The 15,608-nt window shown below is 46.9% G+C and overlaps 1 protein-coding gene across 1 annotated transcript in view; it reads right to left on the reverse strand.

The window, feature by feature from the left end:
- GRIP2 (glutamate receptor interacting protein 2) overlaps positions 1-15,608 on the reverse strand; it is a 103,441-nt gene that overhangs the window by 40,938 nt on the left and 46,895 nt on the right. Inside the window, 7 exon segments of the mRNA XM_040568428.1 lie at positions 2,159-2,328; positions 2,976-3,123; positions 9,708-9,853; positions 10,317-10,392; positions 10,691-10,777; positions 13,561-13,706; positions 14,508-14,643. Coding sequence (XP_040424362.1) covers positions 2,159-2,328; positions 2,976-3,123; positions 9,708-9,853; positions 10,317-10,392; positions 10,691-10,777; positions 13,561-13,706; positions 14,508-14,643 — 909 coding nt within the window.

The following is a 15,608-nucleotide window of genomic DNA, read 5'->3' on the forward strand; positions in this document are numbered from 1 at the left end:
TCATCGGTGCCTGAGGAAACCCACCCATCCCAGCACTGCTCGCAGGCACCATCCGCTCCCACTGATCTTGTGAGCACGGCGTAATCCTCCCACAAACTCTCCAAATGCCCCCAGAGCTGCAGAGAAAGCAAACTCTGTTTGACAAATCCTGTGCTTCAGCATTAAACTGCAAGGACCATATTTTTTTCATGGCAGCTGCAGCTTCAGATCTCTCTCCGCTTCCTCAGTAACCAGATTTTCATTGCACAAGAAGCCATATTTAGAAAACATCACAACAAGCCCCATGCAGGCACATGCTGGATGGACTCAGTAATGCAAGCGCCAAGCAGAGACATCTCTGCACTGTCTCGTCTCCTCAGCTGCTATCTCTGGGCTTCACTTTCCTGCCAATCATGACAGTTTGCTTTTGCATGGCCCGTTTTTCCTTACTGCCCTCATTTGTTTCCCTTAACTCAGAAAAAGCAGCCTGTGGAGTTGCCTTTCAGTTCCTGGAGCAGAAGGTAGAGTCTCTCCGAGGTCCTAATGCAGATCATCAGCTTTGGTGCGGTTCCTTGGCTCCCCACCATGGGCTGCACGATGATGTGGCTGGTTACACCCCTGAAGAGCACTGCTTCATGAGCTGCTCCTCTTGACCTAAGCACTCTCTTTCCTGTCCCCACCACCTCCCTTTCCCATCCCCATCGGCACTGGTGAAGGTTTAAGCCCAAGCACTGGCGCTCACCTCTGCCTCCTAACAGCCATGTTGATGAACAGCATCCTTTCCGTTTACCCCTCATGCGTTAAGAGTTTAACAAAAAGTGGGGACAATCATTAAACCCCTTATTTATTCATACTGGTGTGTTGCAATTATTCTCTCAAGTTTGCCTGCTGAATTTCTGCCACAGCAAACTGGTCTTATGCGTGGAGATATGGGTAAAAATGCCCTGAGCACACAGATCTGTCCTTCCACAGATCTTCCTCCTCCTGAGCTGCTGCTGAATGCATATATTCTGAAAGGAGATTAGGACCAGGGCACTAATGGAAGAAGGAGAATAGTTCATTTTAACAGCCATTGAAAAAAGATTATAGCTTTCCATTTTTTCTTGGGCACAAAGGTCAAGTCATCTGTCCCCTTTGTTAAATGGCTTTAATTCTGCACAAATTGGACTGGACGTGTAAGAGATTTATTTCTAGACATGGAGATGTTATTAGAGTTTATGTTTCACTGCATCACGTTAAAGAAGACAACACAGATAATTTCTTCTTTCACCAAACCTCCCTAGAAGAGAACAGAAAAACGAATTGGGCCTGGGGCTCCTGTGCACCAACATTATTAAAATGCACGTTCCTGAGAGAGAAGTGACTCAAAATGGTTGCAAAAGGGGCCGGTACTGAACCAGCTGAACCAGCTGAGTTACTAGAGGCCCAATGTAGACTGTAACTAAACTGCAGGCAGCAGTTGCAACAAATCTTACAGTGAGGCTGATTTCACAAATACACGTATATGAGAGCCTGACTCAGCGTCTCACATGAAGAAGAAACTAAAGGTGGGCAATAAGGATGCTCACAGGACAAATTCCTAACATTTGAAATTTACAGGTATTTACGGTTTGATGAGCAGGATTTTTTTTCTAGTACTTCTTTGGAGAGAGAAAAAAAGCAGCAGCCACTCTGGATGCCTCCACTGTGCCCCTGGCTGCTCAGACACAGCTGCCATTCAAACAGGCTGGGCCAGAAAATGAACACTTGTGCTTCAGCTTTATTTCCTACAGAAGTCCAGCGGAACCCTGCCTAGCTACTGACACATTCTTTACAAAGCCTTACCAGGCTCCGGCCGATGAAAGCTGAGCTTAGAAATACATTTGCCAGGACCAAAGTTGTCTTACTCCCTCTCCATTAAAGTCTCTTATCCAAAGTACTAACAAAGCAGCAGCACTGCAAAACCTTGGGATTCCCAACTCCAATTTTCCAATACAAGCACAGATGGTATCTTTTTTTTTCCTATTCACATCCTTGAGGAACGTCATCTAATCACGTGCATTTCATCAAAACACTGTTTTTTCCTTCCCAGATGTCTCTCTTTGGTGTCTGTTGTGAGCATCCAAAAGCAGTGAGAACCACAGCAGGGACTTCAAATGAGTTTCGAGGGCAACCAACAATGTTTGCCCAGAGGACATACCTGTTTCTGGAGGCTTCAAAGGCAGCCTGCTTTGGTGAACAGGTAGTATCTCCAACTTGACATTTTCTGAAGTGGCAGCTAAAAGCTGAGTTGCCTCTAATAAGGAGCAGTGCTCTGTGCTCGTGCCATCAATGGAGAGAATATGGTCACCAACATGCAACGCGCCACATCTGCAAAGGAAACAGCAAGAGAGGTAATTATACACACGGCCAAAATCCATGTCCTTATGGCTGGAAGCAGAAACATACAAAAGCCAGCTGTTTTGCTTCAAATTGTTTCTTTCCATATCTCACTTTTGACTTTCAACTTGAACATTAAGTTTAAGCATTGACAAAAACATCAACTTAGATGGTTCAAGTCTGGCTGCTGGTGTTTTGGGAAAGATCTTTCAAGTTTTTACTAGTGCACAGTCATAGCCACTCTGGATGGCTGGGTGTTCACCCAGTGGTGTGGTGGGTCCTACCAGCCAGCAGTTCAGCGATGTGACTACTAGGGTGACAAGCTGACTTGTACATCAGGAAAAGGCTCCAGCCAGAAATTTCCACAAGAGGTGCCTGCCGTTCCACAGCTCCAGGGCACTCAGACCCAAGGTTTTTAGAACAGAGCTCAGCTTTCACATGCACTGAATTACATTCGTTCCCAGTGAGGAGTGTCCACTGGTGTTAGGTCAGATATTTTTAGCATGCTTAGTGGTAAGAACATGCGGGCATGGCCAATTCAAGGAGAGGCAGAGAAGAATGGTATATAACTAACAAGATGACAAGAAAGCAGTGGAGAAAGGAAAAGGAGAAGTGGAGCAGCCAGTTCAGATCTTTACCTGTCCACCACACTGGCCGGCTTGATCTTATCAATGACAATGACCTGCTTGTTCCGATGCGTGGTTGTCGTCAGTGTGATTCCTAGAGTAGATCCTGGAGTCTTTGCTATTTCAACCAGTAGAGGACCCGAAGCATTTGCTACTGTATCTGCAAAACAAGAGAGTATCTCAAGACACCTCTACAGACTTTTCTTGTACTAAATGCAGAAGCAGACAAGAGATTGGCCAATTGTGCTGACCTGATGTGAGCATCAGCACATCTGTAGTTGGGACATCCTACACCCCAACAACTCTGCATCACATCTAGTTAACAAAGAAATCCTCCCAGTACCTAAAGAGGACCCACAGGAAAGCTGGGGAGGGACTCTTTGTCAGGGAGTGTAGTGATAGGACAAGGAGTAATGGTTTTAAACTACAAGGGCAGATTTGGGTTAGGTATTAGGAAAAAATTCTTTACTATGAGGGTGGTGAGGCACCAGAGAAGCTGTGGATGCCCCATCCCTGGAAGTGTTTAAGGCCAGGTTGATGGGGCTTTAAGCAACCTGGTCTGGTGGAAGGTGTCCCTGCCCATGGCAGGGTGGTTGGAATTAGATGATCTTTGGGGTCCCTTCCAACCAAAACCATTCTACAATTCTGTGATTCTATGATATTACAACAATTCACACATGGAAACGACTCTCCTGCCTCTCTTTTTTGGGTTAAATAACAAGAGAATGCGCAAAGTCTGTGCACCAGTCATATCAACGTAAAACAAAAGCACAAAAAAAATCAGAAGGACTTCACTGTTTAAGGTTCTTCCCAAACAAACCAAAAAAAGGCACAGAGAAATATGATTATGCTTTCTGAGGTATCCAGAAGTCTTGCATGCTGCTGACCACCAGCACAAGCCAGCAACTCCAGCATCAGCTCAGGAATATCGCTGCAGCTGCTTGTTTCAGTTCCACTAGTGTGGCTCTGGGAACAGAGACCCAAAGCTTCCTACCCGCATGCTTACAAAAGCCTTCTCTCCCCCATCAGACAATACAGGGGTAGCTCATGTTTAAACAATTCATTTCTGCAATAAGCTTAATGCATGCTGTAAGTGAGACTCTGAAACTCCTACGAAACTGCACCTGTTAGCATCTGCTTCAAAGGAAAGGCTGGCAGAGCCCTCAGAGAGCTTGATGCCTCCTCAGCCCTTAATTATTCATGGTGAGGCTTTCCTCTTCCAAAGCTATACTCCACTAAAAATGCTGATGCTACTCAGCTCCAATATTTGATGCATGGCCCATTCTTGTTCTTTGATAAATGGGAATATTGATGCAGATCTTGGGAGCTAAGCTGCAGGAAGGTCTTTCATGAGATTTGTCAAGATGCTAAGTCCCTGGAGACAGATTTTTCCCTTGTGTAGGGATCAGCCAGGGGATGTTCAGGCACTGATCTACTCACAGCACCCTTTTTCCTGGGGAAGGAAGGAGCAGGACCAAGCCACGTTTAAGATTATGCAAGGCTTCAAATAAAACACTGTTTATTCTCTGCTGAAAAGGACCATCGGAGAGACCTGCAGGCCCTGGCAAAAAGCACAGCCCCAGCTCAATCCAAGGTGCACAGAGCACCCAGGTAAAGCCTGCGGAAGGTGCACTTCAGCTTCATTAGCAAAGTAAGCACCAAGGGATGACGGATCTTCTCCAACAGCATCAGCTATACGATGGTTTCGCAGCCCATGAGTGTCCAGCACACATCTTCCAAAAAGGGATTTACTCACATGCATATATTCCTCTAGCCAAAGGGAAGGAGATAGTAAAAATGGCCACGGAAACAGCTTGCTGGGATGTTAGATCTCTGTTTCTTTGCAAGAAAAACACCTGCTCCTCTCGGTTTCACCAGTGTCCAAGCTTCTCGGCTTTGCCAAGTGTTTCCCAGAAAAGTCTCAGCACAGTGGCGAGAGGAAAGGGGCACGGGCACCTTCTGCCATGCCAGGACCCAGCTTTCAGTAACACTCCAGGAAATCACAGTCAGTCCTCCAGCCCACAGTCCTTCCTGCCCCTGTGCAGCACGGCCACCCTGCTGCCCCTTTAACTCCCATCTCCAGTGGCACAGACAAGGATTGTTCCAAATACATTTTATAGAGGCATTTGTTGAAGAAATACCAGCCAAGCCTCTATTAATTATTCCAGGGAAAGATTTGGCTCGAATCAAAGGTCAGGAGTCTGCAATTTAGCAATATTTGTGAGGCATGATTAACACGGGGCTATTACATCCAAGCCAATTTGAAAATAAATGCTGAGAGGACAGGGCAGGCCAGGCAGCAACCTTCCTGCAGGGAGGCAATCCCATTGCTGCTTTGGCACCACGAGGCGTGCCTGCTCCACCAGGCACATCCGCAACCTCCCCGTGCATTCATGGAAAAGGCACCTGCAGCTCTCCTGGGTTTCAGAGCACATCTCACCTTACTAAAGCAAGATCCCTTCTCGCAAGCCAAGGGTCTGAACAGTTCTTTGGAGGCTCAGCACTGATGAGGTGTTCAGCTCACACGTGCTCAGCGCATACCAAGGGCCAAATGTCACACCAGTGTAAAACAGTCATCACTGAGGCCAGCAACACTGAGCTGAATGCGGACACAGCAGCTCGCATCATTTCTCTAGGGCTTTGTTACCAAGGAACAGAAGACAAAACATACACGTATGCTGTTCTGCATGTCCGTGCTCACTGTCACGGAAGGGTTTGGCAAGCCATGATTTGTGCTGTTTTACAGATTGGGAAACTGAGGCACAACTTGTCCCAAAAGATGCTTTTTTAGTGGATAGCCAGAAAGCTTGTTCAATAGGAAACAGAAAGGGATCTCACTGCAATTCCCCTTTGTTGGATAAAGACACTACATCTCCTGACACTGAGGTGAAAGCACGAACACTATCTTCATCCACCTTCAGAAAAAAAATGTTTAGTAATCAAATAAACCCTTGTCCTCCACCTTTTCAAAGACATCTTCCTTTTAGGTGGCGCTGATTAAATGAATAGGGTAAATAAATTGGATAGCACCCTGTTAAAATTCAGTATCAGCAGCTCTGGCCCAAAGTCAGTCCCGGAAGCCCAGCTAACATCTGACCCCAAATCCTGCCTGCATCTTTCCTTCTAAACCCAAACTCCACCCGTTTCAAAACGCTCAGGGGCAAATTCAGTAGCCACCATGTCACTCACTGCAGACCTAATCAGCCCTAACCCTTTCCAACAAAACAGAAAGAGGAAAGCTGATCAAAACTTGCTCAAGTACAGCAAATCCCATTGCCCTGTCCACTTGGCTGACCCCAGGTCCCAAGAGGACACAAAGGGCTGTGCAAAACCTGCTCACACCCTACACTTGAGGAGTACTCATCCATCTCATGGTGGATACACGGGAGGCAGAGCCTGCTCCAGGCAATCAGACACCCCAGTGCTGAAGGTACAGGACAGCTGGTTTCCCCACCGGTTAAACGCTGGGGGTTGGCAGCTGTTTTCCTAGTGATCGTTCTCTCAAAAGCTTATTTTTAAGGAAATACTTAAAGAGAGGGAGGAGAGGACCCAGCAAATCTCTGCTCATTCATAATCTCTAGCAGAGAGCTTCCCCCTCCATGACTCAACCCTCACGGCTTGCAGCCCAGTGCCTTGTGTCATGGCACACACAGCTTATTTACAGAGTAACTATTCAAATGCCACCCGTTTCTGGCTGATCAGTTTATTGGTTGGATTTTTTGTGTGTGTTATTTTTACCCTTTTTTAAAAGGCCCACAAGATAGAGCGTCGCCACAGGAAAGCATCTGTTTATTGCAATGTTTATCTGGCATCAGCAAAAGGCAGAGACTTTCCCCATGCCCAAGGGAGGTGCGTGCCCAGTTTGCACTCCTTTTAAATGGAAATGGAAGATTAATTTAATTCCTTCAGTGGCCTTGAGAAATCTCAGCCAATTTGACTGAAAGCCTGCTGTAGCCCCGTCCTACACTGGCCTCCCTGGTGGAAGCCAGCAGCCAGGGGATGCTTGGCGGTGGTGGGAAGCAGCTGCCGCAGCCCTCACACCGAGAGCTCCACGCAGCTCATCCTCAGCACACAATTTGGGCTGGAAAACTGCACTGCTGGCTGGGGAATGCCATGATTCAACAACACTCCCCCGCAGCAGCCTTGGTCTCTCACCAAGGACAGATGTAGCAAAACAACTTTCCCTCCTCGAGGGTCAGCCCACACCACTACACTGGTGGCATCCCCAGCTCTTTTAATGAATCAAGCAAATGGCGTGGCCACATGCTCCCCAAGCCCCTTCAGCTAGAGCTAGTTTTCAAAATGGGAACATGGCTGCCAAGTGGAAAGCCTCACCCCAGCAGCATGTTTTAAAAGAGTGCCAGCAGAGCTGTTACTTTTCTCCCCAAATCACAGAGCACACCTTGGGAGGCGGTGGGCTAGGTGAGGGAGGGATGCCAAAAACCATTAGTACGACTAAGGGCTTGGTTGTCACTCCCTGGGCAGAGGATCTGTTTTACCGTGTGGTCTCTCCGTCTCATTTAACTGCAGGTCCCCAGCATCCTCACAGCCTCTCTTACCATGCACAGAACCAGGTACCATTTTCCCTCAGCTCTCCTCAACACTCAGGTCCCAGGCACATGCTGCACCCACCACAGCTAGCACATCTTGTTCATCTGTTCAGCTAAATGTGGTGCTCCCTTCAGGCTACTCGTGTCCCCACACTGCTTCCAGCACCTGCTTTTCCCTTCTCTCATCATCTTCCCTTGGTTGCTAAAGAGAATGTCTGTAATATTTGTGATTTGGGGATGATGCGCTCATCCTGCTGTAGTTATTAGCAGTTGCCTTGGCAAAACTGTCTGCAGAGATTGTTTTAAGCTACATGTTCTGCATCATCTTGCCTTTAAAGAAAGCATCCCCTTTATGGGGATGGGGAGAAGCAGTCTATGAAGAAATTAACTAAAGAGGGGCTGGTTTTATACCTTCTTGGGATGTACATAGTCATGGCCCACTGTATAGCAACACAAGAGGGAGAAGCACTGCACAGAACCTGACGTTGCTTGTTTTCAGCTTCAGGTGGGAGAGTTTCTCAAGAAGAAACACTGAACACTTTCATGACTATTTTTTGCTCCAAGTCAGGATCTAAAACAGTCAACTTTCTGTGACATTTGCAGCAGGACACCATACAAACAAGAAAACCCCCCAAAGTCCATTTCCCACACACCACTAAATGTTTGCTTCTGTTCAGACTGGAAAGCTCTGAGCAAAATTCCTCCCCAGCTCTGCCTGTCCCGCATGCCAGGCAGGACAGCCCTTATTGACCTCTGCGGAGCTACCACAATCAAAATCTTTAAAAAAGGTAGAAAACAGGGTTTGGGTAGTTTCTGTTTCCTGTAATTTTAAGAGTTTCCTCTTTTTCTTGAATGCCAGCCAACCTCTAAAGAGCAGCTGCTCCTGTAACATGGCAGGAGCCAGGCAGCAGGCAGGTAACTGCAGAGCCCTGAGGTTTTCCTTCCAGCTGTCCCAGCGGGGTGCGTGTCTGTGTGACACGCAGCTGCCCAGCTCCTGGCAGCCTCCCTCCCCAGGGGACACAGCTCACTATGACCATGCTTGTGGATTTTGTACTGAACGGAAGGGTAGTTTGCAGGAAGGAGACAGAAGGAAGCAGAAAGTCCTCAGGGGTTGCAGAAGGAGTTCGCTTATTCTGGAGCAACCCTCTTGCACGTTGCCTGGAACAAGTTCTGGTGTTCTCAGCTCTCTTTGCTTGGCAGTGGGGTGGCATTAAACTCTCTCAGCTACAGATCCTTCTGATTTCCTTCCTCACTGGTAATCAGAAAATAACCTGATCTGACTCCTATTTCTCACTGGATCCCAGGCTCAGACGTGCTGGACTGGTTTGCAAGATTTGCAGAAGAGACTCCAAACTAGTCCAGCTTGTGGCTCCTGTACAAGCAGAAGCCCCTCTGGAGACATATACGCAACATCAAAATCAAACGCACAGCTCAGTGAGCTTCCAGAGCCAGCCCAGCTTCAGACTCTGTAGTAACCTTAAACTCATTAACAACACTCCCTGCAGTAACAGCTGTGTGTCACAAAGGCAGCTCAAAATGACTTTACAGTAGCTAATAATAAATCCTTTCCCTGAGCTTGAAACTGAAAATCAAATGGAAAGGAAAAAAAAAAAAAAAAAAAACCACTCAAACTTGGTATCTACTGTGTAGATCATTTTTAGAAATACCCATCCTCTGCCCTCCAGTAAGTTCTGTCTTCTTTGGGGTCAATCAGTTGGACACTCCTCGTTTATTTCAGAAGCAGATCTGAACTGAAAGTTCTAAGGAAAGGAATAGCTCTAGAATTAAACAGGGTCAACATTCAGAACCAAAGCCACTGCCACTTCAAGTCAATGCCTGCTTGCAGCTCATTGCCCTGCACACATTTAATATTGGTATGTGCAATGCTGGCAGAGTACCAACATTCCAACCCCCTTCAACTCTGATTTCTCCTATGTCCTCTTTGTCTACATTAGAAATTCCTCTTTTTCCCCTTCTAAAATCAGTCAACACTCCCATCGAGACATGTCACTGGATAAGGACATTTCAAATACCTTCAACTAAGCTGCCTTTGAACTCTATCCCCTACGCCCACACTGGCAGCACAGTGCTCAGCAACTTTTGCTCTGAAACCAAGTATCCCAGTTGCTGCCCCCGGTCTCGCATACTTTCCAGGCTGTCAGAGAAAATGCCACCCCAGCCATTTTGGCCTTACCCATGATGGTCACATCATACTCTATCTGGAAGAGTGCCTCCTGGCTGCACTGCCGCAGGATATTGAGAGCATCAGCATGGGTCATGCTGTGCAGAGGAATCCCATCAACGCTCAGCAGCCTGTCCCCAATTTTCAAGGACCCTTCCCTGTAGGAACACAAAAGTTACTTTTTTTGCATTTATATATTTATATATGTGTATGTATTTATATATAAAGTCAATTACTTTGATCCTGTAAGAGTTGAACATTCCCTGGGACAATAGCTTGGGTTATTTATAGTCAGGCCCATCACATTAAATCAGCAGCCTGAGAATAGATAGGCTGCCTCCTGCTTTCGAATATAGCATCAGCTCTTCATCTGCACAGGGTTAATTAGGTGGCTGCCTCTGGAAGAGGAGTTTCTGGTGTTTCCATTCATAGGTCATCCTATGAACACCAGTTCCAATCTGCCTGCACACTACAGACCCCACACCACCTCTGTAGCACCACAGCACCACCAAGAGAGGCCTCAGGGTGACACCAGCAAGGAGGACAAGAAGGACACATGTCCAAAAATGTGGTGAAAGCTGCCAGTCTGTCTTGTGAAAGCAGATACTGGAGGAGCATTACCTGTCTGCTGGGCCACCTGGCCTCACATAAGTGAGCACCAGCGGTCTGGACTTGTGCCAGTCTTCATGGGCTCCCCCTGTAAGCAAACCGGGAAAGCCGTCAGTCATTGGAGGTTTTGAAGTCTGAATTAGAGTGCTGCGAAAGTAGAGACATTTATCACATAACAGCTGACACAGCTTGAAAGCAATGCAAAGAGTGCCCTAGATTAGGCAGCCGGCAGTCCTTGAAGGCTGCATGGGATGCTCTCCAGGGCACACTTTTGTTTCTCATCTGAGGTTTATGACATCCACTATCTTTCTTTTCTCTTCCTGCTTCCCATGTCACCTCTGCCAGTGCTTGTCCCCAAATCATTTCTCACCGAAGAAGCCACTAACCTCTTAGCACAAAGCCAAAGCTGTTGCCTTCCTTGTAGAGGGACACCTCGATGGTCTTGGGAATAATGCCAGCACTGCTCTCCGGCACTGAAGGAAGAGAGGAAAGCTTGGTTATCCCCAGACAAGTCTTTTCCATGCCACTCTACAAAGTAATAACAAATAACAGCATTAAAACAAAAGTCCAGCCCCTATCTCCATATTGTATTATGCCTGTTTGGAGGCAAAAAAAGTATGAGCCAGACACATGAACCTTCACTAGAGCCAACCACCATGTTTTGGGATGACTGGACCAGTTCAGCGTTGTACATCTCACCTCAAATTTGTCTTGGATAATACTCTGACATTCGAGTAGAACTCTCTCATTTATCAACCAGCTTTAATGTGTTCAGTATTACTGAAAAGTCAGAAGCTTCTGCTGCAGATGGAAACTTATTTAAAAAAAAAAAAAAAAAGAGCAGCAGCAGCAGTGTAAGGACAGCCACTGGCTGACCTTAAAGAAAATGAAAATCCCAAATCCTCAGCACAAAAGGTTGAGTTTTTTTTCCCTTTCCTCCCACATTTTGACTTTAAAAAAAGATTAAGTGAATCCTTTAAACTGATCCTAGGGGCAATTCAGTAATGTTATGTTAAATACACAGTACTGTTTAATGTACAAAAGTAAAGAGAAAAAGAAAGAAAACTGTAGCTGTCTCTTGCCGTCCCCTGTTATTTAATGATTTATTGAAGTACTGCTGTGAATATGAGACAATTTCCCAGTCTTCTCCATTCAGAATGGTGCATGGCATTTTAGCCTAGTCTGCTCCAAAAAGATCAATTCCTTATCTTCAAACCAGAGAAAAGACCAGGAGCTTGACTTCAGCCTGGCAAGCTGGAGCCAAAGGCACCCTGAGCACATCCATGCCAGCCTCTCCACTTGGCTCAGGAGGGGTTTTGGAAACCACTTTCCCCTCTGTCCTCATGAACCACACTGGTTCTCACTGCCAAGCTTCCCGAGGGCTTGCAACCTGCCTCAGTTAGGGTTAAACTAACCCAGAAGATGCACAGCTGAGGCACGGTACCCCCTCGCAGGCAGGCAGCCCTGGGGACAAGGCCAAATAAAGCCCCAAACCAGTCCCCCACACAGCTGCTTTGCTCCTGCACAGGCTGCTGACAGGGATGCAGCCTAGAAATACTTCAAGAGGGAAAAGCTTGGGACGCAGGAAGGCTCTCGGCAGACGAGTGATACATACCAAGAAAAGAGCATAACGCATCCACGAATGAGTTAGGAAACCGTCCGACTTCTGTCCTAAGCAACCAAGCATGAAGTTCTGCAGCAGCCTTTGGTAAGAGCAGTGGGAGCAGGGTAACCTAAGCTGGTATTAATGCAGGGCTCGCTTTATTCATGAAAGAGATGATCTGACACAGTGGCCTGAAAACTAGACTTAGACTTGCAAGATCTCTCCAAACCAGGAAATTACAAACTGGGGAGAAAAATTGAAAGCCACAAGCGCAAGCTATTGAATTGCACTATCCTTCTGGTTTTTGCCTGGGGAGAGAAAGAGGCGAGTGCACGCAGCAAGAGCAAACCCTCAGCACAGATAAAAGCACGCGAGCAACCAACAATGAACTGGAGCAAGGCAGTAATGGACAAGACCCTGTATTTCACAGTGCTTCTTTGTTTGGATTAGTCATAAACAACATCAATAATCTCATCTGAGAGAAGTCACTATTTCAGTGTGCTCTTCCTGCTCATTCAGAAATGGAGACATTTTGCGTCGCTGCTATTGATTGAGCCATGCGGTATTGGCACTGCTCCTTAGCTGCTAAGGACAGCTTATCAGATTCCTAATAGCCAGCCTCACAGCTAAGCAAAAAGGTTATTAAGAGTTGCCATCTCTACATGGAAAAACTGAACCATAGGGTTCTGTGGTTTGGATTATTTATTTATTTATTTTTATCAGGGCTGTATGCGAAAGCTAACTAACATTTCCAGCAAAACAGAGGGGGATGAAGAACAGAGATTCAAATAATTCAGACTTGTTTTTTACTTCTTAGGGCTTTATATGGTCATCTACATATTCAGTATCTTTCATGTAAAGGCAGCAGCTACGGCAAAGCTATGAAGTTTAAGATGGGTTGCTAGCTGGGGTAAAACATTTGGATTTCATTAGTTGTGCTTTTTCCTTTTTTATTTTTAGTTTTTCTATTTCTTCTGCCCAGTCATTCTCTGATTGACCCTCTGAGTAACTGAGTGAGTAATAACCAGGGAGATCATTTTCACAATGATGACCGTGATGAAAAACTGTACTGAGGTATTTGTTACAATCAGACCAAAGAAACCAGTGCAAAAGCACAGTCTCCCACATCAGGACACAAGACCTGTTTATGAGATCTGCACCTGCCGGCCTCTGCCAGGGGCCCCTTAGCTCGAAGGCAGATTGCTTCAGCTTCCCTTCTGAAAACACCTAATATTTCAAAGCATCTTGAGGAGTAAATGCACTTGCTGCAGTTCAGAAAAGAGGAGCTGGCAATATATGCTTAAAACTGAATAAAATCTCCCATAGCCACGCTCCAAAAGGGAAAAAGAAAAACACGCTGAAGTAGCATCAGGAGGCAGATTGGCCTGTGCTACCAAGTCACTCGGAGGCAAGACAGATCTAATCAGCCATCTCCTGCCGGTGTGCATGAACGGGCACCCACTGTGCTGGAAAAAGCACTCTGCTCTGACCGCATGCAGCTCTGCAACATCCACCGCGAGCAGATGAAGGCAGAACATCACAGTGCCCCCGGACATTGCCCTCGCCACGATGGCTCAAGCACGAGCAAGCCCATCTGCACCCCGGGACAAAACGTGGCCAAGAAAAGAGAGCAGCATCATCAGAGGCACCCACCGGCTGGCGGCAGCTCATACTCTACTTCTAGCACTACCCTTTCGCCCACGTTTTTCAGCAGGCTGATGATCTCGTCGTGCCGCAGCTTGGTCAGGTTAATGCCGTTCACCGACTTGATGTAATCCCCGACGTTCAGCTGGTCACTTCTGCGAAAAAGGAAAGAGAAAGCAGTGGTAGGACACAGCCTCTGTTACGCTTAGGCTGAGCGTGCCTGGTGAACCTTTGGTAACTGCAAGATTTTGTGAACAAGCCCGCAGCGTCGGGCTGATCTTAGCTGTCTGACTGCATGTGCCTGCTCTCAGAGAGAAATGCTAAAATCGAAGCCATCTCTTTCCCACTGGCAAGCGTTCAGATCTGTACATCCAGTAACAATCGCTGTATATGCGTTCACAACCTCTCTTTTTGTTGCTCAATTCCCGTTCGCATAGAGCAATCAGTCAAAGAGAAGCATACCAGGAGCTGTCTGAAATAAAAATCCAACAGGAGAAAAGAAAACATCCTGCCTTTTGCCTGTTTTCTACAAAATTGTTCAATTACCCTTTCCCTTTATCAGCTTCTTGGAGCCTTTCTTCTCCCGTTCCTTTTCTGAGCCAGTAATGTTACTTACACACTCAGTATTCAGAACAGATACAATATTAAACCACTTGGCTTGATCAAGATGTATTGTACCATGCAGCTCTCCTGACAAGGCTGCCTAATTTCACAGAATCCCAAATATCCCTACACAAAATTTCAGAGCATAATTGCACAGAGCATGGGAAATAACTCAAAATAGAAGACATTCGACTTACTGAAGCAACAACTTCGCGTTCTGAGACACATGAAAAAAAAAAAAGAAGCCGGGTGCCAATTATTTTAATTATAACCATATTCGTTCAGGAGGTAGAACATGCAACTACTCCCCTCCAGCTTTCCCATGCTCCCTGTGCCCCATCTCCGTTTCTCACCTTGCTGCCAGTCCTCCCGGCCTCAGATTGGAGACCCTTGGCTTTCCATCTTTGTCCGTGCCACCCGAAATGGTTAACCCAAGGGTGCTTCCTTCCTTCTTGATCAGCTCCACGATGGTGACCCCTCTGAACTCTTCTGAAAGATCAGGAATAAAGGCAAACCCTTCAGTGGAAGGCACATTCCTCCCAGACCCAAGGAGAGCCTTTTCCTACAGGTGGTGGGAGAGCAGACCTGCCATGATTTATACTGTTAGCAGGAAGAGAAAACTTTTCTTTGAATTGGAATTGTGAAAGAGAAGTGTGTCTGGCAGACCCACAGGAGTGGTGGGAAAGCATTTCATGCGGGTCTGGCAGGCAACACCAAGCAGGGCAAGGCAGGGGAGTGAGAGCTTGTGAGAAGATGAAAATATCGTGTTTCCCGGGTGCTGGGAGCCGGGCAGAGCCCCAGGGAGATTACCTCAGGAGCTATGTTTTATATGGACCAGGGTGGGTGTTTGGAGGGCTGCATGGCAGTCACAGTTCCCAGGCAGGAGGATGCTGTGGACCTGCAGCAGCTGCCTGGATGGACAGAATAGGGTGGATCTTAAATACTGTGATTTAAAAAACATCCTGAGATGTCAATGCAGTCGGGAGGTAAAGAGCATAACGTGGGGAGGGGTGGGATCCTGCCGTCAGCAGGGGAAGGAGCAGGAGGCACAAACTTCGCTCATTCACAGCAGTGTCTGCACGATCTGCATCTGGTCCGTGTCAAACTTTTTCCATACTAACCACCGCATGTCCATCTGCCATTGAAGCCATGAGACACACACAAACGTAACTGGTTTCACATGAACCACAAGCCCCAGTACGTATGGGCAGGGTCAGGTTTAGGGTGCCTGCTGCACCAGTAGCACTCCTCTATTTGCTGCAGGCAGCATATGTTTTACCTTCCTTTAGTCCAACACGACACTCTTGCTTGTCTAACACCTATGAATCAAGCCTGACGCGATGCCAGCTTTGGTCCCATTACAGCGCACCTCTGGGCTTTACAAAAGCAGTGTCCCTAAACTATTTGGACTTTTGGATTTGACGTGGAGGAGGGAAGCCAGCAGCAGCCCAAGG

The sequence above is a fragment of the Cygnus olor genome, chromosome 10 (genome assembly GCF_009769625.2).
Source record: "Cygnus olor isolate bCygOlo1 chromosome 10, bCygOlo1.pri.v2, whole genome shotgun sequence".
NCBI classification, from domain to species: domain Eukaryota; kingdom Metazoa; phylum Chordata; class Aves; order Anseriformes; family Anatidae; genus Cygnus; species Cygnus olor.